Consider the following 25,556-nt stretch of genomic DNA (forward strand, 5'->3'; position numbering starts at 1 on the left):
ATTTGTGAGCGGTGGACAGAGTGACATGACGTCACCTACATAGATGCTGGGCGAGTCACAACCAACTCCCATTGCTACTCCACCCGGGTAGCCACGGACACAAGACAACGCACTACTGAAGCCGCCACTCTTAACATCAGTAAGGCTATAGAGGGAGGCTCAGCGTAAAAGTATTTGCAACTGCTTGAATACAGTGTTTTAATTTGATGTAGGTGTGTGGGAGGGGTGAGGAGGATGGGGGTGTGCCACTGCCAACGAATGTTTGTCAAACTGGGCAGAACATTTGACTACAGATCATTTAATCTCGACCTGTTAGGCTTCTTTCCCTTTGTTTATCCTTAGCTAGATGATAATATACATTTTCATGAGTAACTGTTGAATGTTTTACATATTCAAAAACCAGATAAGCAGGTTTTTCAAGAAATTCTCTGTGTGCAGGCTAGACATTGGCCTGGAAGTCTAAGTTTACTTGTGAACCACCCCTGTTGTTTTGAAGTGTACTGTATTTAATTTGCTTATTCAAACCAATATATTTTTTTAGAATAAACATTCTTGTATTCCAGCCAAACACATTTATTATTCCACTAGGGGATTGCAGCCAGGGTCAAAAGCAATTACAATACACAGAACCGTGTCAAACCACGACATAGTACTAATAGACTAATAGACACTAAATCATGTCAGTGGTAGAATCGGTAGAAGAAGAGCTGTGCAAGATGGGCAGGCAAAGTGCTGTCTGAGTAAGGGCTATTTCATCCTACAATCAGCAAATCAATAGCAGCTGAGAAAAGCAGAATCTGGATATTCTCTCTGTGGAAACTCTGAAGGTCGGAACTCAAACTCTTGTCGGCCAAGTTAAACTTTCCAGAATACAGTACAAAAGCTTACTGATTTTGTAAAACTTCTGTTTACATGTTTTACATAGTCAATGTACTTTGTGACATCATTGCTAACTGTTATATGTCACAGCCAAATTAATATTTAGTCTCAACATCCGCAAATATTGACATTAACTGTGGCTAGACAAACAAGTTTCTCATGCTCAAGAGTCTCCACTCCACCCACATGAGTACACAATAAACTATTCACTCAGAGAGTGTTGACAGGCAGGTGACTCCCTCCACACTGCCCAGTGAGGTGTGATCCTGCAGTAACCTGGCCTGTCATTGGACATTTGCTCGCAGACATCCCTCCTGTTTTTCTCTTTATCTTTTCATCTGAGCTGCTCTTTAACAGTCTCGCTCTCACCTGTTTGTGCAAACTGCTGTGCCTGTGTGGAATGATAGAAGTTGGAGGACTTACTTTGAGGTAAAGATTTAGTTCAAGGATAATCACTGTGGTGTCAGCTGTGGTATATTAGTGGTATTAGTATCAGCACTGTATGCTAGATGTCAAATCTCTCTTTCACTTTCTGTGTTTTTTTTAAAAGCGATACAGTCAAGCCAGAAGCAAAGCAATAGTTTTAGCATGACGTATTTCAGTGGTTTTCAACCCTGTGTTATCGAGACCCAAAGGTATGCAAGGTTTCATTCCAAACAAACACTATAGCAGGCAGCTGATTAGTGAAAGTATGCTAATTAGTGAAATAAGTCGCTATAATGTTTGGTTGGAATGAAAACCTGCAGACTCTCGGGCCTCGATGGCACTCGGTTGAGAACAGATGATTTTATTATCTCTCTCAATCAGTTATAAATCACTTTACTGTTACTACTGTTACTGTCAGTGAGCATTTACTTTTATTTTGAGCTCTCTCAACTCTCTGCCTCTTCCCATAGGGCAGCCTAGCTGACTGTTTGCTCCTCCATCTAGCTACAGCTGTTTAATCGCACACCACTCAGCAGCTACACTCCACCCTCACACCGGACCTTCTGACTCCAGCAAACCTTTCTTCTACCATCCTGCCTCCACCTTCTCCATCCAACCTCCAGCGCATCATTCCTCCTCACCATGTCCACCCAGCCCACCCCTTCCCACCACGAGGTGGCCTACATCTCCCTGATGAGGGGCCTCAGAGAGCTGGACCTGCGGGGCCCCTGCGTCCCCAGCGACCTGGTCCTGATCGGAGACCACGCCTTCCCTCTGGCCATGAACACCCGGGGCCAGGTGCTGATGGCTGCCTCCCTGTACGGCCGTGGACGGATTGTGGTCCTGGGCCACGAGAGCTACCTGACCGCCTTCCCGGCCCTGGTAGAGAACGCACTGACCTGGCTGAGAGGGGACGAATGTGACAACCTGTCTGTGGGGGTCCACCAGAGCGTCAAGGCAATGGCTGATAATCTCAGTAGATCCAGTTTCCAAGCCAGTGTGGTGGGGGCCTTTAATGGCAATCTGGGGGTCGGGGTGTATGTGACAGACGCCTACAGTGTGGATGTAGATGTGAAGGGCCTGGTGGCGTACCTGAAGGCTGGAGGAGGGGTGCTGATAGCTGGACAGGCGTGGAGCTGGGCTGGGGAGCACCCCAAGGAGAACACCCTCCTTGGCTTCCCAGGGAACAAGGTGTCCAGTGTGGCAGGGATCTACTTCTCTGAGCACCAGGGGGAGGTGGAGTGTCTGCCTGTCTACCCTCAGATCCCTTCCTCCTGGCTGGCTGTAGCGTGAGTGTATACTTCTCTTTCATTGCAAATTCAAGACGTTCCAGTATCTAAATTTTCAGCTATTTGCTGAGAGAAAAATCAAGCCATTCACTTCCATTTTGTTTACCTATTAAGTCATTGTGGTGTGTATAATTGTGAGCCAAATGTTTGTCATAATATGATAATACTGCAGTGGGTTTATCATGCATATAACCTTTGTATGTTAAATTGAGCAACTAAGAACAAATGATCTTTGATGTAACTGGTTTGTACAGTTCACTTCTCACTTCTCACTTTTCCATTATTAGGGTTAATGGGGCTGTTTGTTTGGTTTTTTTTAAAAAGAACCCAACCCAATGAAAAATTTAATTAAGAATTTGGAACATTTGTGATAAGAATGGAATTCTCTGTGATATAGCTACTATAATACTAATATGTATCTCATACTTGGTGTGAAGATGCACATCCCTTCAGATGCAAATCCCCTTTTCTGCTCTGCCCATCTCTCTCTTTGTCTCTTTCTCTTTCTCTCTGTCTCTCTCCCTCCTCTTCCCCCTCTCAATACAGAATCGGTAAGGATTTTGAGGACGACTTGGAGTTCCTCCTCCAGGATATTTCAGAGTTTAACATCCAGTGTGGGGTACCTTCTGAGGTTCTGGTCCACGGCCCGCTGGCCTTCCCTATTGGTACCACCCAGGATGGACGGGCCTTCCTGGCAGGAGCCTACTATGGGCAGGGTCGGGTCGTCGTGGTGACGCACGAGGGTAACCTGGGACGACAGGTGAAGTTTGAATTAATGAAAGGTCTGAGAAATGAGAAATCTGTCTCAGCAGGGTAACTTGGTCACTAGGTCAGGATTTTCTCATGTGGTTTCCGTCACAAAATCATATTGTTGATAAGATGGCAGTATTCCGACTGCAAATATGATTACTTATCATATTTCTATTGTCAAATATTAACTTATGGCCTTCAGCAGTATGCAAAATTATGAGGTGTGCGCTTGATCCACAGAATTGTCCCCTGATCTTTATGTCATTATCTCTGTAATAAACTCCTATCTCTCCAATACACTGCCTTCATCACAGGAGCTGGCTTCATTTTGGAACAATGCCGTTCACTGGTTGGACGAGGGCCGGAAGGGGGTGATTGGTGTCCAGCCGTGTCTCGGGCACGCCTTCTCCCTGCTCAGCAAATCGGGGTTCAGCTGTGAGAAGACGGGCTTCAGGAAAGACCTGAGCGTGTTTGTGTGCACGGCGTACAGCGACGAGCACGCACAGGAGATCCAGGACTTTGTGGCAGAAGGAGGCGGCCTGCTGATCGGTGGTCATGCCTGGTACTGGGCACAGACACACCATGGGCAAAACCCAATGACAGACTTCACAGGTAATGTGTACAGATCAAACACATCACAGGCACTTCCCACTGATTGAATGTAATGGACTGTTCTGTACTAGACTGTGACACCCCTCAAGCACAACTCAGGACTTCTCATATTCAATACAGCAGTGCTAAGAGAGAGACACATTTGCAGGCCTAAGTATGATACTCAGTTAAGGGAAAAAAAAACCCGATATGACGTACACACTTTATGGATGGTGGTGATGAATTATGTATGTGCACACAGTCAAATGTAAAGATGTTGAATATCGGCACAAATAGCCCCCATTACTGGTGGCTTCAATGCAAAAATATTGGTTGGAACAAAAGTCCACAGCACTCTTCTTTGAAAGAGAAGTTTTTTCAAAGAAGAGTGCCTTGGACTTTTATTTCATTCAGTTACATACTCCAAACCAAACAAAGAGCCCCTTCTTTTGAAGTTTTGTTTGACACTTTGCACCGTTTTTTTCTTCTTTGTTCCAAAAATATTGGTATCCATATATTCCAAAACGCATACTGGTTGAACCTTCATCATAATAGGTTCAACACAATAGAATAATTCAGCTCTGTTGTGCTGCCCTCCAGGGAACCACATCCTGAACAAGATGGGCTTGAGCCTGCTGGGGGCGACGCTGGGGGCCGGTTGCTACCCGGCCCCGGCCCCTGGTCAGGCCTGTAAAAACAGCTACCACTTCCGCCAGCTTCTGCGCCGCTTCGCTGGCCATGTTGCCCAGGGGGAGAAACTTACCAAGCAGGAGGAGGCGCATCTTAAAAAGCTGGGCGGGGACTGCGCCACCTACCTGCACATGAAGGCTCATGACTGCTCCTCCTATACCCAGGTGGTGTCCACCCTCACGGACATCTTGAAGAAGTCGGGCATGCCACAGGTAGGCATCGAGTGACTGTGTAATAAGTGCATATTTGTATGTTTGTAAGCATGGCCTCCTCTTTATTCTCTTGTCAAAATATGACTTTATTGCTTGTGTCAATTATAGGCAACTATATTTCAAGGGGACAGGAGGGGTGTGAGGGGCAGAGACTTGTGTGTTGCAATTCCTTCTGGTTGCCAGTAGCTGTCAGTAAATGTCATAGATTACTTAATGCACCTTTAGAATGGATCCTCCTATTAGTGCAACCAATATGTGTTCATTATTGATTTTCTTTCATCAAGGTGTGTGACAGCTGCCCTGTGCGGAGCCCCAAGGACCACCTCCTCCTCAGTGTGGGGGCAGAGGTCTATAAGGTGTGCCCAAACCCTGATGCCCTCCTGCCCTACCTCATCAAGGATAACCCCATGATGGCCGTTGTCAGCAACTACAAGATCAAGATTAATGCTAAAACAGCAGGTCAGGCCTCTTTTTTGATCATTAAGAAGACATATCCCCATATTTACTAATGGTTTGCACTGGCACAAATACCTTTATGCACACAAAAAGTAGTTTTATGATTTACTATCGAGGCAATGCATGTAATTTCACCTGATTTCGCACACTATTTAGCGCCCAGTCAAAGCATGTCTTCATTTTTGTGCATGAGAACATGGCTGCTGTTGCTGGTATTATGGAGAAACAGAGAGAGAGAGCTAGACTATGAAAAGAGAGTGTTTTCTATACACATGACCCTATTTGGGATGTCAGAGGATGAGGTGAAAAACAGGTTGGTTGCAATTCTATCTCTCCTGGAAGAAATATGGCTCGACTTGGAATCGCAGACCAGGAGGAGTCATGTTGCCCAAACTTTTGACAACCCTTCCTCTCTTGGCCTCGGGGTCTTTTCAGCAGACAGTGGTATTACAGCACAGACATCACAATCTCTCTTGCGCTGTCTGGGGCACTAAAGGCAATGCTACGGCGACAGGGACAACATATCCGTCATCAGAGCAATAGATGTAAAGACGAGTAATCCCTACATTCTCCTAGTCTCAGAGATGGAACAGATAGCCGCAGGGGGCTGTCCATTCAGCACCACAACATCAATGTGTGTATGTGTGTGTGTACACTTTTCAACGCTTCCGGTTTTCTAATTGCCTAACTGTGGCTGAATTGCGGCTGACCTCATTTGGATGACAGCAAATAGTAAATCATTCACTAAACTGTAAACAGTTGTGCAGTTTAATTTTTTTGCGTGCGCTACTGATTTGTGTGTGTCTTAGTAAATATGGGGGATAATCTGCCCTACAGCTTTTATACAAGTACATACGTCTGAGTTTAACCTCTGCTGCTGCTCTGTGTGTGTGTGTGTGTGTGTGTGTCTGTTAGGAGGAGAGGAGTGGCTCAGTACAGGTCTCTACCTCTCTCCTGGTATGAAGACCTACCTGGCCATGCCAGCAGAGATTGTCAACAAGGGATGGAAGGTACAATGTCATGAAATTAAAATGTCAGGGTTATTGAATTCATCATTGTCTCATTCATCAGTACTCTATCCACTCATCCATCCATTTATCCATCCAGGTAGCCAGTCATACATCCAAGTATTCATATATACATCTATAGAAACAAACTGTTTATACTGCATTTTTCATATAGGTTTTTCAAGGCAGTGACATTTACTCCATGTCTTCCTCAGGTCCAGATAGGCTGTCAGACGGATTATCTGAAAGCTGAGGAGCTGAGGAGAGCACCGTGTGTCCACGAGCGGTTCCCCATTACCACGGAGATGATGCAGGTGTGGAACCTGTGGGGAGGGCTCATCTACCTGGTGGCCCCACCCAAAACACAGGTGGAGGGGGCAGAGGTCACAGTGCAAATCGCCGTACCTGCACCTTATTACAAGTCTGGTGAGTGTGTGTTGAGTGAAACTGAGCAGTGTCTGTATATGTATGTATGTGTGTGTGTGTGTGTGTGTGTGTGTGTGTTGGGGTGGCGGGATGTAGTGTGTATTTCAGGGGTTGAGTAACAAAATCCTGTTCAAATGCTGATGCGTGCATCTTATTTTAGCAATAAAAGTGCAGGCCCAGGTCCGATTGTGTTGCTTTTGCTCCATAAATAAAGTTTTACAGCATGCCATTTTATTTCCATTTGTACATTAGGGTATTAGATTGCTGTGGGTGGCGTCTTTACTGTGGAGGGGATCCAAAAGTGCAGCCTTTCTAGTGGTTGATTGATAGAACAGCACGTGAAAGACAGGTGTACAAGAATATATAATTATACAGTGCCATGTTAGAGAGGAGGAATGCATAGCAGAGATGTAAAGATCTAGGATAATGCAGCAATTTAAAATCACATAGAATCACATAGCTTATGTTGATATTCATTCAGTGCAAATAAATGGTTACACATATACTGCAGCTACAGGTGGATAAAGTAAAAAACACTGAATTTGGAATTCAAACACGCCTCTTTATTTCTGACTTTCTACATCTACCACTGTTTACTTTCTGTTTAACCTATAACTACTACACTGCATCTGGCCTGCCATAATCCCCTGCCCATCTAAAGTGGGCATTATACAATTTACTTACAATATGAACATCACTGCCTGCCTGTTTTTATTCCTATTTAAACTATGGATACAGTGTTAAAGGGAAAGCTTGTGGTACCATCATTATTTTTAATACCTCAGTACATTATTGCATCACTATTTTCAACATTCTTTTTTTTAGAATTCTGTTAGCCTGGCGGGGGTTCTGTTGGCCTGGCAGGCCCAGTAGGGGAAACCCTGCATACATCCATTGGCCCATAGGAAATTCAGTTTCCAAAGGCTAGCACAGAAAACACAGGATACACAAAAGTGATACATATAAAAAAAAAAAAATTCATTTCATTTCAATGTTTATTTGAATAGGGACAGATATAAAGTAATAAAGTACCAACTTTCAAAGTTATCAGTCAGTCTGTTTTTGTGCATGCCAAGTTCAGTGTTAAATCAAACAATGAAAGTCCGTACACTGTAGCTCCCTTTTGTTGCTTTATTTGCACCGCAAAGTCAGAGACATTTCGAGCAATTCAGTGTTAACCCAGTGAAAAGCCCCTCTATTGAAAAGACAGTAGTTTTAATAGAAATATGTAGTTCCTCACAATAAGAGGACATTATTGTTACAGCTGTGGATACTGTGAGCACATTTGGTTTCAGATTTGCAATCATTGAAATAATTCAAAGCTCAGTTTTGAATAACGGGTACCATAACATTCTCATATCCAAATAAAACACCACGAGCCCCCCCTCTCTGCAGGTGTGACAACACCAACTGACTGGTCATTGCTGCGCACAGCCCCCTCACCCTGGGCAGAGTTGGAGTTTGACAACATCATCCTCACCGTGCCGTCGTGTGCTGTTCGGAACCTGGAGCGCCCCGATGAGGTGGCAGCGCTCTGGGACGACATCATGAAGGGCATCGCCGACCTGGCTGCCATCCCACACAAGTTCCCCCGCAAGGAACGCTTTGTGGCAGATGTGCAAATTTCCCATGGTAAGCATTTGCCTGCGACTTATCTCCGCCTTCAGTTTGCTCCCGTTCAGTCATTTTAATATCTCACAATACTTCCATATTCAAACAGCTCTTTTCTCCCCTGCATCTGCTGTTAAAAGAAGGTTGTTAGTTACCTCACTTGGCTGTGTAAAGCTCATAAAACAGACTGAAATGTTTAAAAAGGATAGTTGTCTAAAAACTACTTTCTTGAGAACTTTTGATAAAAATGGCAGCTTACTGATCATTCTATAGTTACTGAGGGCTGGATTTCTTAAGGGTGGATTGAAAGTACCAGCAGCCAGCAGCTGTCTAAGTTTGATAAAAAAATGATGGGACCAACTGTATCAAAGACCTCTTCTGAGACTTGGTAGGGACAACATCTAGGAGATAGGGAAGATTTGGATCAGAAGGGAGATTCAGAGTCTGATGCTCTCAAACATTTTGGTAAAAAGAGAAAAGGAATTCCTCACATTTCTCTGTGGAGGCTTCAGTATTATAACGGAGGGGAGGGTTGATAGCAGAGTTGACTACATTGAACAGTATTCTAGTGTGTAATAATTTACTTTACTCTATTTTTATTCATTTTTATCCTTGTAATTTCTTTTGGTTGCTTCTTTATTTGATTTGTTTTCCTATTCCTTTTCTTTTTATATGAAGCACTTTGTAAACTCTGTTTTTATATAAGATATTATAGGTTATTATAGGTTATTATTATTACCCCCCTTCTCTTTCCCACTCTCATGTTTCTGCATGTCTCCAGAGGCCATGTCGGGACAGATCCCTCTCTTACATCCATCCAAACTGAATGCTCTGTTGTCTCTCCAGGCTGGATGCATGCGGGCTACCCTGTCATGATGCAGTCGTCTGTGGCGGCTGAGCTGGTCAGCACTGACCATGCCAGGCGTTCGGGCCTGTGGGGTCCCATTCACGAACTGGGACACAACCAGCAGAGGGGCTGCTGGGAGTTCCCGTCCCACACCACAGAGTGTACCTGCAACCTGTGGTCGGTGTACGTCCACGAAGAGGTGCTGGGGATCAACAGGGCACAGGTGGAGCAAATCAGTTTTTTGGGCCATGGTCTTAAAGTGACCAATTATGTGACATATCGTCACATCAAAAGATGACACAAAATACAGCCTCTCTTTTTACCTTATGTCAAAGAATTGCTTCGCTTTTCACGATGTCCAGTGTATCACAGTCACCTCATTCCACCTTGAGGAGTGTTATAATATGGTGAATGTCATGTGTTTGATGCAGGCACACCCCAACATGACCCTCGAAAACAGGAAGAGTCGTGCAGAGGGGTACGTTAAGGGAGGCAGGAACCTCAGCGCCTGGGACATGTGGGTGGCTCTGGAGACATACATGCAGGTGAGAATGATAGTAATCTTTGTAGAGGAACAGTGCTTGTATCACGCTGGAGTCTGCAGTTAAACAGATGTATAAATGGTTAAAATAGTTTAGGTATGTGGTAGCGGTTCTAGTTTTTAGTGGTCATTGTAGTAGTGGCACTAGTGGTAGAGGTAGTGTCCATGGTAATAGATGGCAGAGGGTTTATAGGCAAGCTTCTGGGTTGTTATTTCAATGGATTAGTTAACGCTCCCTCTTAACACTCTTTCTTGCAGCCATCTACCCACTAAGGCTGTCAGAATACATTTCCATATTCAAATTTCAGTTGAATGTAAAAAAAAGACAAATTCAAATCCCAACTTGCCTGTCAGATAAGTCAAAAAATGCATTTATTTATTATTTACTGATTTTCACAACCAATTAAACTGAACGCATTATTGGCTCCCCATGCCTTGGCTCCATAGACAGACAGTATACAGCTAAAGAGATAGGTCTCACTTCCGACTACTTCCGTCTTCACGGAAAACACTGTTAGGCAGACTAGACTGGTTCTTTTTTAGCTGGTCTTGGAGACTTTTTTGGCTGGGACTGGGAGTCAATTAGAGTGTTTCATATGGAGGCCAATATCTTTTTTTCTGCGGGAAGCGGATTTAGGAAAACACAGTATTTAAGGTCTTGTTAAGCTACGGATGTTCCTCCTAACTACTCCTCCAAGCAATGTTTGGAAGATATTTGGATTGAATTTCAGTCGAATTTGACTCATTTCAGTCAATTCATAGTCCAATTTGATTTCCCGGGTAAACTGACAGCTCTACTACCCCCTCTCTGCCCGGCCTCCCCCTCCCCCCCCTCCCCCTCTGTCTCCTGCCCTGTAGCTCCAAGACCAGTTTGGCTGGGATGCTTTTAAGAAGGTGTTTGCTGCCTACCACAACATTAGCAATGTTCCCGGGGACAACAAAGGCAAGATGAACCTGTACGCCGAGACGTTCTCCCAGACTGTAGGGAAGAACCTGGCTGGATTCTTCAAGGCCTGGGGCTGGCCCATCGAACCAGCCACTGAGGAGAAACTCTCCAGCCTGCCTCCCTGGAGCGACCACCCCATGGTCCAGTATGGCTGAACCGTTTAGATTGCTGCTAATAAAGGTGGAGAGAGCCGGGTTCAACTACTAAAAGACAGGGTATCTATTTAGTGGGAGAGGAATTTTGGGGGAGGAAAGGAAACTCACAATGCAAAAACACATCTATCTTAACAAGTCATCCTAACCCTTTTGTAAAAAATAAATGAAAAATTCTGCAAAAATAGGATGTGATAATTCCACTTGTCTCCAATACAGTTTCACTTGCATTGTGCCATGCTTTCCAGGTCCATGAGTTGCTTCACATCTAAAAACAAGATTTGAAGACTTAATAATGGTTTAAATGACTTGTTCAGATAGATATTTTGTGCAGAGCAACAGTCAGATTTTCAAACCTACACTGTACCTGCCCAGGAAACACGATATACAATCAATTTATACTGTAGCAGAAGTGTTGACGACCAGAGTTTGATAGTACCTTGGGTCTGTTCAAAATAGGGTAATGTCTATTTTCATTGACATATTTGATTTGTTTCTTTATGTGCAATAGTATGTGTTTAAGATGTGGGAAAGAGCCTTATGTTCCTTACTTTCCTATATGAAGCTTATTTTATAATATTATATTAGATTAGATTAGATAGACTTTATTATCCCAAAGGAAATGTATGCTGTATAAAATACACATAATAGATATCTTCTTCCACAATTGCACAATTCTCATTCATAAAACCAAACTGCATCATACATCCATACAATACATACATGTCTATATACATACTACATACATTCATAAATTGGCATATGTTTGGGATTAGTTATATTATTAAATTAAACATTGCTTTTAAATGTTTGGGGGATGTCTGTTGGGGACTGTCCTGTTGGGGGAGGAAAAACAGAATAGAGTTGTAACGTAAAACTTTATTGTCCATTACATCAATAATATAATGGAGAATTTGTCCTCATCTTATCTTACAGGTCCAGAATTGGTATAAATCTTAAAATAAAATCACCAGTCTTCACATAATTGTGATCTACAAGAATAGAAGCTGACCGGGGAGACAGAAGTACAAAATGGTTCCTCATTTTACAGTCAGTCCATGTTAGTAAATATAGAATAGCACAACTATAATGAACACAAGTTACTAGTGCAATAGCTATTCATTACCACTACAACTAACTACTAATGGACAGTATAGGTAGCAGGTATCAGAACTGTTACATATTTAATCCTGGGCTTTTTGCTGAACCCAATAAACTTCTTTCTGTTTTGAAAAGAGATGGTGTGGGAAAACATTGCACATTGAAAAACATAGGAAGATATATCTAGGAAGAGCATTCATAATATTTCATGAGCTTGGAATTATAAGGTTCCATCTGGGTGGGGTGCAGTTCAGAGATATTGAGTATCAGATTTGACATACCAACTGGCAAAAATCATATCTACTTTCTATCTTTATAATTTATTTATTTTGCATCTACACTGGTAGCATGCTATCATGAGCTTCATCTACTGTGTCTTCCCATGATACTGAGCTCCACAAAAATCTGCTGTAACTCTGACCACAACACCAAGTCTGACCTTAAGTTTGACATCACTATTTCCCTAGAAATTACAAGCTGTTTCCCTAAATCCACTGTCGTCTGTCAATCTCTCCTCACCCTTAGCTGTCCTACAACATGCCTGTTTAAAATGCCTTCCCTCCTGATCTTTTCTCCCTCACTGACAAACTTGATCTTGATATCTTGAGATCTTGAACTCTTTTCTATCAGACAATGAATTTATCCCTAACCGTTTACTCTCAATTGCTGCAAAAAGCTATAGCCTTTTATCCTCTTTAAAGTTTAGACAAACTTTCCTTTGAAAAGCCTTTGCAGAGTTAAATTTACATTTATGTGAGAAAAAAAACAACTGAATCCTCCAAGGCTCTTAGAGCAGATGGTAAGCTGGGCTCCATATTAAAGTTTATCAGGGAGAAGTGAAACTCAATGCAGTCTGTACCGGCCCTTACAGGCAAGTAAAATCAAATTGAATTACATATGATAATTTCTCTGCAAATTGATGTAGCCTTGCAAATTGACATGGCCTTAAAGCTATGAAGATTGTGTGACCAGCTGTTCTGGCATATTATGTGATTGAAATTCTGTCTGCTATCAAAGCATATGCATTAATGTCTATGTGCCATCCACTTGTGTATGTTTACCTCCCTTGAGTGTACTGTGTGTGTTTCTTCTTCCACCTGTTGCATCTATTGGAGAATATTACGATATATAGTTATTAGTAATTATTTTGAAGCTTTTCAGTACCTTTCAATATCTTGCAATATTTTACAATACCACCAAGTAAATATCAATTATCAAAAAATGTGAAAATGTTCATGATTTTTTTCACCATTTCTATTCTATTTCAACTCTATGTAATGTTGGTTCTGTCACATTTTGGTAAATACTCATTTGGCTATATAGTGACATTGACTAGCCAACAACCATATTCCATACTGAAGGGCAGTCCTGCGTGCCTCTGCCCACTGACCTCAATCATGATGAAGGCCTTTGAGCATCCGATTCTGTCCTTTCTCAAATGCCACACGGACCTGCTCCTCAAACCCCTGCAGTCTGCCTACAGGACGAAACAGTCAGTGGGTGATGCAGGCAACATGGGCCTACAGTTTGCCCTGGAACACCTGCACACTGCAGGCTCCTATGTCAGGATGCTGTTAGTTGCTTTTAGCTCCATATTCAACACCATCATCCCTAACTGCTGCTTGCTGCTTAAACCGTCCCAGCTTAAGGTCGCCCTCTGCTGGTGAATCTGAAACTTCCTGGCAGACATAAGGCAATTTGTACAGCTGTGACCCTACCAGTGTGTAAGTGTGTGGTCCTCCTTTTCTCCATGTACATGATTAATTGTACCTCCAGCCAGGCGTCCAAACTCCTTATGTTTGAGGATGACACCACCCTGGTGGGTTTCATCCGCAACAATAATTAAGCCATGTGTAAGACAGAGGTGGAGATCAATGCCTCAACTATGAACTCAGCTGAGTCTTTCAGTTCCTGGGGACAAGAATCACTAGCACCCACAAATGTGACAACACCTCCTGCTTACTCAACATTACTCAACAGTGGATGTTCCTCCTGTGGCAGTTGATGAAAGTCTCATAACCAGACAGATCAGTAATCAAAAACATCTTGACATCCTCCATCATGATTTTCTCTGCCTCCTCCTGTTCCAAAGACAAGTTTCAGCATGTTGCCCACACCGCTACTACCACTGCAACTACTACTAGTAGTAGGATCTTTTGAAGTGCAGTAGCAGACCACCTAGTTTCTCTGTCTGAGGACATCGTCTTGTAAAACCTGCATAGCTCCAGAACCTGCATGACCTGCACACTCAAAGGTACATTTTCATCTTTTATTTTTTACCAATACTTTTTCCTGGTTCTCATATTCTGACATTGGGGTAAGAAGTGCACAGCAAATGATTCCACAGGTTTCACATATTGTATAGATGGCTAGGGAGTAAGAAATCACTTGAAACAGTAATTAGATTACAGATCAGACATTTTGTGGGAAGGTTATTATCTGTTGGAATTCTTAGAAACATATCTGTAGGTTACAAGACATTTTGGTCCAGTCATGTGATTGGACAACTGCAGATGCAGTTCTTTATTTTACAGAACTTAAAATAATAGTTGATAATTGCTGTAGATGGTGACAGTTACACTTGTAAATAAGAAGAAAGCATCATATTCTTTACTTTTTAAGAGTAAGAAGAAGAAAAGAAGAGACAGCATATTACCCCCAGTTTAGCTTTAAAGCTATACTAAGCAATTTTTTCTGAGAGGGTAACAGAAACCACAACACATTTTGTAAACACACACAGCAAAGCTACTGGATGGAAGCCACTTAGGACAAACCATGTATAAAGGCTAATGGCTAAAATAAATGTACCTATAGAGAAATATCGCCCGTTACCAGTCTCGCTTTACCAGATTTTTCTCCCGCTGAAGGTTACATGTCCCACAATGACAAGTGAAGAGGCAGGTAGCAAGTTTACTAGTTGAAAACGTTTACTTGCTCGCTTCATCGATTCGCCATTACTCGGGCCGACTTAGACAAGCTTTAGGAAAGAGGTGAAAATAACAACACAGCTGGCCCGTGTGTGTGGCATTACGTCTCACAGAAATCTTTGCATAGCACACGTTAGTTTCAGGATTGGTTACAGGGTCTGGTTTAACTTAGTGCATTGGAATTTAGGATTGACTAAAATTTTATTGATCACCTTTATGGTGACCTTTAATTTTGGTGTCCAAAATACACTGGCTCCACTGACCCGTGAACTTAGGCAAAATGATAGATAATGATGGTAACTCCAATTGGATGGATGGACAAGATGGTGGCGCTAGAAAAAAAATAATTAAAAGCCGCAACCCCTAAACTGCCCTAAAAGTCTGATTTACTTAGTGTACATATTTAGCTGGACTTACTCTACAGCTTTGCTTATTGGGCCACCACAGTGATAGATTTCGGCCATTTTGTATTCTTTGAAAAACATGTTTTTACATCTCCTTAATCTCTCTCTCCTTCATTGTTGGCAAGATCACCACCAAACCTGGTAGAAAATATCTATGGGACCAAGCTCTTTAAAAGCAGACAAGATATTTTGTGTTACTTATTTATTTTGTTTTTTACTGTATGTTTGTGTCTGTGTCTGTGTGTGTGGTAGGAGCAGCACAGTGGCTCAGTACAGGGCTTTACCTCAGTCCTGGTATGAGGACCTACATGGCCATGCCAGCAGAGATTGTCAAGGAATGGAAGGTATGTCATTCATTCATTCAGTTTCATACTGTTAATCTGTCAAGCCCTAACCAGGATATTGAAAGGTGCAATATGTAACTATGATCTGCAATATCTACCAACCGAGGGTTGGTAAACTACAATTACAATTTACAATTTCACATTTGGCAGACGCTTTTATCCAAAGCGACTTACACATGAGATTTGCATACAACACAAGCAAGTTTCTAGATAGGAGAGAAACAACGAGAGTAAGTGCTATAGAGCTAAGTTCTGGTCCAACAGGACAAAGGTGCTACGAGGACAGTGCAACAAGCTAAGTTCTGGTCCAACAGGGACATAGGTGCTACGAGGGAGTGCTACAAGGCAGTGCTTTGCTGTAATTTGGCTTAAAACAACCCACTGTGAACCCACAATACACATATCATCATTTCCTCTCTTTGGCGCAGACTTTATCAAAATTGTTGAGGACTGAGACCGCCAATTATTGGCAAACCTTTTGCAATTCTTTTGTCCACACCCGAGTCCACATGGCATGTTCATACTTGTCAAAATGATGTTGAACAGTAAGTGTGTGTGTTGAATAATTTCTATGAATGAGAGCTTTGCAGACACAGACTGATACAAGGGGACTGTGTGTGGTGTGCGTGGAAATCATCACAGTCGAGAATAGTGTTAACTGTACCATCTTTGCCAGTTCTCAAGCATGTATTCCTATCCAGAAACACCTCTCAATTTTGAAGTTTAATAATCAACATTGCTTTAAATGGTTGAAGTGAGACCATGCCGAAGATCAGCAATGGTCTGCAAGATTGAGGGTGCACTTGAATAAACAGTGGTATCGTCTGCATAAAGATGTCATTTTCAAATGTAGTCAAACCAATCATTTATACAGAATAAAACACTGTGCCAAGAATTTAACGTTGTGTTACGTCTGTCTGTCTACCTGTCTGTCTGTTGAATCTAATTTATTCTAATAAAACAAAAATGTTAATAGAGCCTTGCAATCTGGTCATTTCACTTTGCCCAGGTCCAAATAGGCTGTCAGACGGATTATCTTGGCTACTTAACGGAACTGAAGAGAGCTCAAGTGGTCCATGAGGTATTTAATGTTACCACAGAGATGATGCAGGTGTGGAACCTGTGGGGAGGGCTCATCTACCAGGTTCCCCCACCTGACACACAAGGGGAGGGGGCAGAGGGCACAGTGCAAATGGCCGTTCTTGCCCCTTATTACAAGTCGGGTGAGTCGGGTTAATTTATTCAGGAGTGGAGAAAAAACAAAATGATATTAAACTCTATTGACTCCCTTCAAGCAGGGCTTGTTAATACATATATTAATTAATATTATACAAGACCAATATACACACATTGGCTCATTTTTTGAATTATGCCTAGTCTGACTTTACTCCTAATTTTTCATATTTTAAACCAGTGGAAGATTTATTCATGTCAGTGTATTCATCTGTTGAGACGCAGTATTCATGCATTCCTAGAGTATAATTACGTTGCTTCCTTCTGCTTGTTGCCCTTTTCAACCTAAGACTAAGGAGGTGACAAATTACTTTCCCTCCATTTGGCATAAGCCACCTGGATCATGCAAAGATGACTGCTAAAATAGAGTGCAGACACATATTTTAAATTGTGAAAAAAACTAGCAGTGGTTTAAGTGTATTGTGCTCAACTGATTGAACTGCTGTCAAATTATACAGCTTTACTCTTGCTAATTCACTTATGGTAAAGCTCTCTGAGTCCACTGTCTCCTGCAAGTTAGTTGTTTATTTGCAGTAAATTATATTTTCTCCACTGAACATACCCTGTCACCACTTCTCTCTTGTCTTCAGGTGTGACAACAGCAGCTGAATGGTCATCGCTGCGTAAAGCCTCCGTCCCTTGGGCAGAGTTTGAGTGTGACAACGTCATCCTTACCGTACTGTCAGATTTTGTTCGGGACCTGGAGAACCTTGATGAGGTGGCGGCACTCTGGAACGACATCATGAGGGCCGTTGCTGACCTGGCAGCCATCCCACACAAATTACCCCGCAAGGAACGCTTTGTAGCAGATGTGCAGATTTCCGTCGGTGAGTGTGTTGGTCTGTCCACTTCTCTCTACCTCTGTTTTGCTAATTTTTATGTTTCTCTCAGTCTTTTGTCATTGAAGCAGCTCTCTCGTCCCATCCTTGTTTCTCTGTCCCTCTCTTTCCTTTCTGTGACTCTCCAGACTGCATCATCTAGTGAGATTTATCTTCTGTTCATTAGGTTGGAGTCATACACTCTGCCCCAGTGCCACTCAACCCTAAAGCTCCATTCTTATAGCACCATTTCTTTCTCTATTTTCCTCCCTGTCTCTCCATCCAGGTTGGATGCATGCAGGTTACCCTGTGATGATGGATGGTGAGGTGGCTAAGATGTTTGACATTACAGCTATCAGAACTCTAACCTGTGGGGTCCCATCCACGAACTGGGACACAACAAACAGAGGGGCAGGTGGGAGTTCAGACCACACACCACAGATGCTACATGCAACCTGTCAGTCGGTGTACGTCCATGAAGAGGTGCTGGGGATCAAGAGGGACAAGGTGGAGTAAATAGATCAATTGTATTAGAAGAGGACAGTGTCTTCACTCTGCAGTACAGCCTGTTTGTATAAGCTCACTATCAGATGTGTAATTCCACATTATATGCTTGTTTTATGAACATATTATTACACACTTAAAATGATGATGAATTATTTATGGTACCCATGGCACACTCTGCTCTGACCTCGGAGGAAAGGCAGAAACAAACGGAGGAGTATGTCAAAGGGGGCAGGAACCTTGTCAAATGGAACGTGTGGGTTGCCCTGGAAACATACTTGCAGGTGAGACAGCATGTTCTGAAATACGTTGCACTCTGGAGTGTAATCTTTTACACACATACTTCTGATATAGCTCATTTTTAAACTTTAATTTAGTAGATTTGTAATAGACCAGCAGTAGTAGTAGATCAGTAGAAAAAAAAATCCCTTAGCTCTTATGCTATTTTTTTCCTATCATTATCATTCTTTGGTCACAGGAATATTGCACTAAGGTTCTGACCTATCTTTGCACTCTTTTTTTGGTGATCTTGGAATTCAAACTCATTCTACTGTTTCTCTGGATAATAGCATTGACTAAATTCTTAAAATGTAAATGACATGGCATGACATGACATTAATGTGCATTAGAAATATAATGTACAATTAAGCATCCCTCTTAATCTCTCCCTCCTCCTTCTCCCCTTCCTCATCCTCTGCTCGTTCTGTCACTCCACCCATCCTACCCATCCTAATTCTCCCCTCTTCCCATCTCTGTCTCCTCCCCTGTAGCTCCAGGAGCAGTTTGGCTGGGATGCTTTTAAGAAGGTGTTTGCTGCCTACCACAACATTAGCAATGTTCCCGGGGACAACAAAGGCAAGATGAACCTGTACGCCGAGACGTTCTCCCAGACTGTAGGGAAGAACCTGGCTGGATTCTTCAAGGCCTGGGGCTGGCCCATCGATCCAGCCACTGAGGAGAAACTCTCCTGCCTGCCTCCCCGGAGCGACCACCCCATGGAACAGTATGGCTGAAAGGAGAGAGAGGGGAATAGAGAAAATTAAGCATAATAAAGGAATAGTTCACCCAAAAATGAAAATTCAGTCATTATCTACTCACCCCCCAACCCAGTAGAAAATGGGGTAAAGTTTCTTAGCCCGTAAAACAGTCCCACAGATCTCTGGAAGAAGTACAATGCAGCTTTCTCCAAAACAACTGCAGTTGCGGAGACCTGTCTTCAGACCATGCTCCAGACTTAAAAAAAAAAGAACAGAAAATAACCACAAAATGGCTCCATGCAGCTCTCCCAAGGCTAATCCAAGTCTCTTGAAGCCAGCAGATCCAAAATTTACTTGAAAAGACCGACATTACACCATTATTTAGCTGAAATCGACACTCTAGCTGTTATTTCAAAATACGTCATGTGCGCTCACCCCAGCCTCGATAGGTAAGACTAGCCCAAATTAGCAGAAACAAGACTTCCGGTTTGGCCGTTTAGCCTTCAAAATAAAAGCGTGAGATTTAAAAATAGGTAGAAATACTGTTTTAAACCAATTACTTTGTATTTAATTGTCAAATTCAATAAATCAACACTCATATTAATGTTTGATGTCCACTTTAGTCTCCGTTCTGTACGTATTCTGCTGTAATATGCAGCGTTTATAGTTAAAAATGCCACATTTTATGGCATTTTTCACTATTATTATGACATCAAACAAAAATCTAAGACTTTAACATGTCATTTACATTTTATTTTCATAGACCAGTGAATTTGAAATGTGGGATGGGAAATTGTGTTTGCTTCATTCTTTGCTTTGCTATATGCAACTATATTACACAGTACACAATTAAATGATAAGTGAAGGGTAGTTTGGGACAGTGCTATTTGGTGAAGGAAGTAAAAGACCCTTTTTAGAAAATAAAACTTTATTATTAATTTATGGTTGTCAAATTTGCCTTTCACAGCACTTGGTTACATTTAAATTATTTACAAGTGAAAAGCATATTTGAGTTGAAAAGTAGTGCCCAGGGTCTCTTTCAGTGTCATATTACTCAAATGTTGTGTTACAGTTGTGTGGATGTTGCTTGTGTGGATCAGTAGGCTCCTACAGTTTTTAGGAGGATTTAGTATGCGGGCATTTTTATGTTGTGCACAGCGCAGTTTAGTCCACTACTTGAAGGGTAGGTTTGTAAAAACCCATCAGTTTGGACAAAATGAGCATTATGTAGGCTATACAATAATCAAATATTGTTATAGCTCTAAGGTCATATAGTCGGTCATTTAGTAATGTTTAGGCTGTTAGGTCTACAGTATGGCTGTACTGAGCACCACCGTGCCTCCAATGCACTTGTTGTCTTGATATGTTCCGGAACCTTTTCCCTCCAGACCGGGAACACCGACGACTTGGTGTTCCGGGACCTCATCATTTACAAATTAAGCACTGATTATAAAATACATGTGAGATGCTTTTAATTTGTTTATGTTGATGTTTTGTCAATGGGAAATATTTGTGAAAAGACATCAATAAATATTCAGTTCTCCCCTCTCCCATCACTTTTTATTCATCCATTTGTGGTTGAACATGAACAGCAATAAGGGAGGCATCAGTCTCAAAGCTGAATGGTAACCTTTACTACATTCACAGTACAAAACAAATGTATACTCATTACTCTTTTACCACACTGCAATTAATATGAAAGGCAAAGGGTCATACAACTAATGAAAACTCATAAATTCATAAAAATTCCAGCATTAAAGGGCAATGACACCCAAATTAACTTCCTTCATCAATCCCTTTGTTACTCTTTTATGCCTTGCAGTTGTTGTGAAACAGCTCCCCTACTGGCTGATTGGAGAACTGCTGCAGGAATTCCCCCAGCTCATCCAGAGAGTGCTTCTCCACCCAGTTCTCCTCTGTGTTCCTCGCGGTGGCAGCACCACTCTGAATGGGCCTGCCATTGTTGTCTACGCAGCAGTAAGCGTTCCACAGGTAGTCAGGGATGTTGACCCGCTTGATGTTATTCTTGACGATCCAGTTGTCTGCAGATGGAACGGCACCGACCAGAACGTAGGCCTTAGAGCACTTGTCTCGGAAAAGGTCGGTGAGCTGGGACTCGTGAATCCTCCAGGCATTCTGGTTCATCTTGGGGTTCTGGGGAACCACGTTGGTCAGGGTGAAGGTGGCATTGCGAGTAGGGACTGTAAGAGAGATGGAGGGACAGAGCTAAAGATAAGGGAGTGAGAGATAGTACGTTTTTTAAAGAGATGAGTTTACAGTTTGTGGATCTGAAAAATTGTGTGGGATAGAGGTGGCAAAAGTGGGGAGGACAGGGAGGGTGGAGAACAAGAGAGTGTGTGGGGGATAGAGTGAGTAAACAAGACTAGTGGTGCCTGGGCCATTCTGGTTGTAAAAGATTTAAAATATATATCAAAATTGCACTTAGACATTGTTGAGTGATGAGCTTGAGGCCAAATCACCCAAGAAGGTCCAAATCAACGGCTACTGCAACTGGACTGAGGAACAAGGGACCATCCATGATGTTGAAGATAGCACCCTTAATGTTAGTAGCAGTTTGCTACTTTATATTGTTAATGTTATTATATTTAGCTCCAAACCAACCAGGTATAATACTAACTGACAGAATAGGCTATACAGTCTTGATCTTTAGTATTAGTAGTATCCCAATGTTTCATATCCTTAGTGGTACTTCTTTGACAGTCAAATTGTTGTTAGCTGTGTCTGCTAGCTAACGTGAGGTGGTTATCACAGTTAGACCTAGTTGGTTTGGGGTTAAATATAACATGAACACTATGAAGTAGCTGACATTAGCTGACTAACATCAGAGTTATTGGTGAACAACTGTGAGCAAGTCTTAGCTTCAATATCATGTACCTTCGATCCACTGTAGCCTTTCATTTGAACCTTGTTGGTAGTTCGCTTTCAAGTTCTACTCATTTCTTATTTATTTATTTTTTATTTATTTATTCACTTAGCACAATAAAACAAAGCAGCAAAAACACAACAACAAAAGAGAAGAAGCAAATTGTGCAGGTGAGATTTAGAAAACCCCTAGAGGCTTATAGAAGGAATCTCACCTCAATACGCATTATAAGCAAATACAAAAGTCATGTAATCCAACAAAAATAAGCAAACAAGCAACCATAAGATTTTTGAAGTTAATTGAAGTTGTGAACATCACCGTTTGGCTGGAAAAATGCTTTACAAGGCAAGGGAAGCGAAGCAGGCTGATGCAAAATTTTGAAAATAAAAACACAAGTTTGGTATTTATTTATGTTAAAAATTGATAAGATGTTGAGCTGATTGAAGAGAGGGGCTGAGTGGTCAGCCCTACTGCTAAATGTGGCAATTCTGCAAAACTTTTTTTGCAAAATATAAAGCTTATGAAGGTGGGTGGGACAAGTAGCTCCCCAAATGATATTGCATTGTATGAGGTACAGATAAATTAAGCTATAATAAAGAGTTAATAGACACTTCTGATGAACCAAACTTCGAAATTTGTCGATGATGCCAATAGATTTGGACATTTTATTGCAAACAAAACGAATATGACTTAGAGCTTAGAGTTTCATCAATCAGGACTGGATGAGACCTGGGTAATTGGGTTATTTCCAATGGAGAGACAAGAATTAGATTTACAATATTTTTTTGATGTCAATATGATAAAATTGGATTTTTTGACATTGAGAGACAATTTGTTTAATTTGAACCATTTGGAAATATTATATATTTCCAATGGTATCAGAATATATATCAGAATTAGCTTTGGCCATAAGTACAGAGAAATTAGTATGTGAGAGAAATAAAAAAATAAATAAAAAAAATAATAATAAATAAATAAATAAAAATAAAAATAAAAATATATAGGTCAATGGCTTGATAATTGAGGAACTAATTTTGATGATCTCTTAATGATATTGAAGGATCATTTTGGTGCATATTTTAATATCTTTTTGCTCAAAGGCCGGTTGAGTCAGCCATTGTTTAAATCTGCTACGCTGTCATCCGAGTTGTGTGTCCTAGTATGACGTAAATCAAATATGGCCCACTACTGACACCGCAAGTTAAATAAATACTTCTGCTAACAAACCATGCGAGACGGACTGCTAACTAATGATGCATTAGTGGCAATATCGATGTAGCTGTCTAAACTATAGCCTAGAACCAGAACAAATAATCAAGTTTCTGTTCGTGCTAATCTAGAAGACCCTGCCCGTTTCAGGCAACAAGCCAGAGTAACCCCATGCTTTTGCTGGACGAGCCACACCTGCAGGTATCATGGGCATACGCATGTTTTAAACATTTTGTTCACTTTGCTGAATTTGTCAAACTCAGCTCAACCGACCTCTTGGGCTGGTCGCCAGCTGTGGCTACTACCCCCTGCTGACGGCAACAAAAAAGCTCCATGTCCAGCTCCAAACTCCACTACCTGCATGGTGTCCATTGGGGTTGAGGTGACCACGGTCGAAGCCAGAGTGTGTGTAGTCCTCGTTCAGAGCCTGTTTCTCCCCCTGGTAGACTCCAGGATGGTCTTTCCCCAGCCAGTAGCCATCTTTCATCTCTGCTTGCCAGGACAAGTCCACCAGCTACAAGACAGAGGCAGCATATTGAAAACTCAGATTTAAAACTCACACAGGCTGTTATTGAGCCAGATGCAAACACCCTCCTCCTGTAATATAATGAGACCATTCCAGGTAGCTATGTTTTATGAACATTGTTTATTGTCTATAACCTACAATCTGTTATTATAAAGAGGGATACTACAGCATAACTGTTATTATAAAGAGGGATACTACAGCATAACTTCATAGTTGCTCTCCAGATCCTGGCAATGATAGGTGTGACCCAAGTTCTGGTACTGTGTCCACATTCTGATACTTTGCCCTCACACCTGTACATACATACACACACACACATAAACACACACGGTACCAACCTGAGGCTCTACAAACCAGCGTTTCTCCCTGCCACCTCCGTTGCTGGGCTGGAAGTGATAAGCAGAGTAGACAGCAATTCGGTGGTTGGTGTCATACAGAGTGGCAAAGTGGTACCTGGTGGTGTAAAGAGAGGCTAAGTGTAGTGGTTAGGCGTTTTGATATGATACAGATCAGTTTTCCCTGCAGAATATGGAGCAGAATCATTTAGACCTCAAAGGACCATACTGGCATTTTCGCATGTTTTAGCCCATTTAGTATACTGTGCCCGTACATTACTAATCAAGATGAAATGATGACACCACATATGACAAGAAAGCCGTCACAGTATACAGTAGTCTATATATTTACTGTTCCCATCCTTTAAGTTGAGGTCTAAATTCCACTTTCATCCCTTTGATTCAATTTTATACCCACCTCCTCCCCCTTGCTCTGTTCATCACAATAACGTCTGTGCATTCATCTCCCATCATCATCAAGTAGTGACAACAATTCTGAGAAGTTGTTAAACTTATAAAACAAAGAGAGTTATGTGTTACCTGTTGAGGAAGCGCTGGCAGAGGCGGGCCGCACCAGGCGTGGCGGCCCCCCACTCTGGCACCTTGCCTTGGTAGAAGTACTTCACGCACTCTGGCTCATCCTGGGGGGAAAAAAAGTAAGGGACAGAGGCTTCAAAGTGAAACACTTACACACACACATACACATCGGCACAGATTTGATGTTCCTAAATATTAATAATTTTGAAATAATTGACACAAAACCTCAAAGCGGGCCACAACATCTGCATGGACCAAAGAGAGGATGGAGAGAAGAGCACATAAAGTTACTGAGGTCTGCATCTTAGCTGGGATTCTCTTCTGGTCAACAGAATAGAATAGAATAGAATAGAATAGAATAGAATAGAATAGAATAGAATAGAACAGAATAGAATAGAATAGAATAGAACAGAATAGTGTTAGAAACAACAAGGCAGTCAAAACCCTTCTAGGTCAAGGTCACAGATTCATTTTTGTCCCACTGAGTATCAATGTTTTCTTTCATCCTATATTTGAATGATTGCAAAGACATTGCAGTGAATGGACACACAGAGAAACACGTTGACACAATGGATATGATATGTTTCTATGTTTTGCGGGATGTAAAAACACCACCAATGTAAATACTGCTCAGGCTTGGATTCTGTAGATAAAAATAAGTATGTGTGTATCTGTGCATGTGTGTATATGTATGTGTGTGTGTGTGTGTGTATCCCTACTCACCTGGAGTTGCCTGTGCCACGGTCTGCCCTGAGCAGACCCTGGCTTTTATACACCACTTCTCTTCACCTTTCACCTCTTTTTTTTCCTCCCGTCCTTTTATCTAAATCTGGTAAACATGTGATATTTGCGTCGGGAGACCCAGAGTTTAGTGGAGATGTGGATGACCAAGATGAGGTGCAGCTCATGTGCAAGCTTGTGTGTGTGTAAATGC

At 41.9% G+C, this 25,556-nt stretch overlaps 2 protein-coding genes and 1 pseudogene across 3 annotated transcripts; 2 read left to right on the forward strand and 1 right to left on the reverse strand.

Annotated features, from left to right (window-relative positions):
- The first annotated feature begins 1,003 nt into the window (after nucleotides 1-1,003).
- Nucleotides 1,004-12,414, forward strand: LOC139657914 (TRPM8 channel-associated factor homolog). 2 transcript variants are annotated; one of them, XM_071535900.1, is made up of 12 exons: nucleotides 1,004-1,308; nucleotides 1,776-2,594; nucleotides 3,141-3,354; nucleotides 3,659-3,956; nucleotides 4,536-4,837; nucleotides 5,122-5,296; nucleotides 6,209-6,303; nucleotides 6,516-6,726; nucleotides 8,122-8,358; nucleotides 9,184-9,407; nucleotides 9,616-9,729; nucleotides 10,584-12,414. In XM_071535900.1, exons 2-12 carry the CDS (start codon nucleotides 1,948-1,950, stop codon nucleotides 10,824-10,826), a joined length of 2,760 nt encoding a protein of 919 aa, XP_071392001.1. In that variant the 5' UTR covers nucleotides 1,004-1,308; nucleotides 1,776-1,947; the 3' UTR covers nucleotides 10,827-12,414. The 2 variants fall into 2 exon arrangements, with proteins under 2 accessions (XP_071392001.1, XP_071392002.1); XM_071535901.1 differs by having other exon boundaries at nucleotides 1,810-2,594.
- Nucleotides 12,415-14,806: 2,392 nt separating this feature from the next.
- LOC139657909 (TRPM8 channel-associated factor homolog) lies at nucleotides 14,807-19,439 on the forward strand (annotated as a pseudogene).
- A 1,501-nt stretch (nucleotides 19,440-20,940) lies between these two features.
- On the reverse strand, nucleotides 20,941-24,925 carry LOC139657910 (endonuclease domain-containing 1 protein). The gene is made up of 5 exons (XM_071535896.1): nucleotides 24,848-24,925; nucleotides 24,626-24,726; nucleotides 24,089-24,203; nucleotides 23,582-23,738; nucleotides 20,941-21,332 (listed from the first exon to the last, which is right to left on the reverse strand). The coding sequence occupies exons 1-5, from the start codon at nucleotides 24,923-24,925 to the stop codon at nucleotides 20,941-20,943; spliced, it is 843 nt and encodes a 280-aa protein (XP_071391997.1).
- Nucleotides 24,926-25,556: the final 631 nt, after the last annotated feature.

Source organism: Centroberyx affinis, unplaced genomic scaffold (assembly GCF_046629955.1).
Source record: "Centroberyx affinis isolate AG114_WGS23_722 - 3 ecotype Tasmania unplaced genomic scaffold, CSIRO-AGI_Caff_v1 ptg002780l_1, whole genome shotgun sequence".
In the NCBI taxonomy this organism is placed as follows: Eukaryota; Metazoa; Chordata; class Actinopteri; order Beryciformes; family Berycidae; genus Centroberyx; species Centroberyx affinis.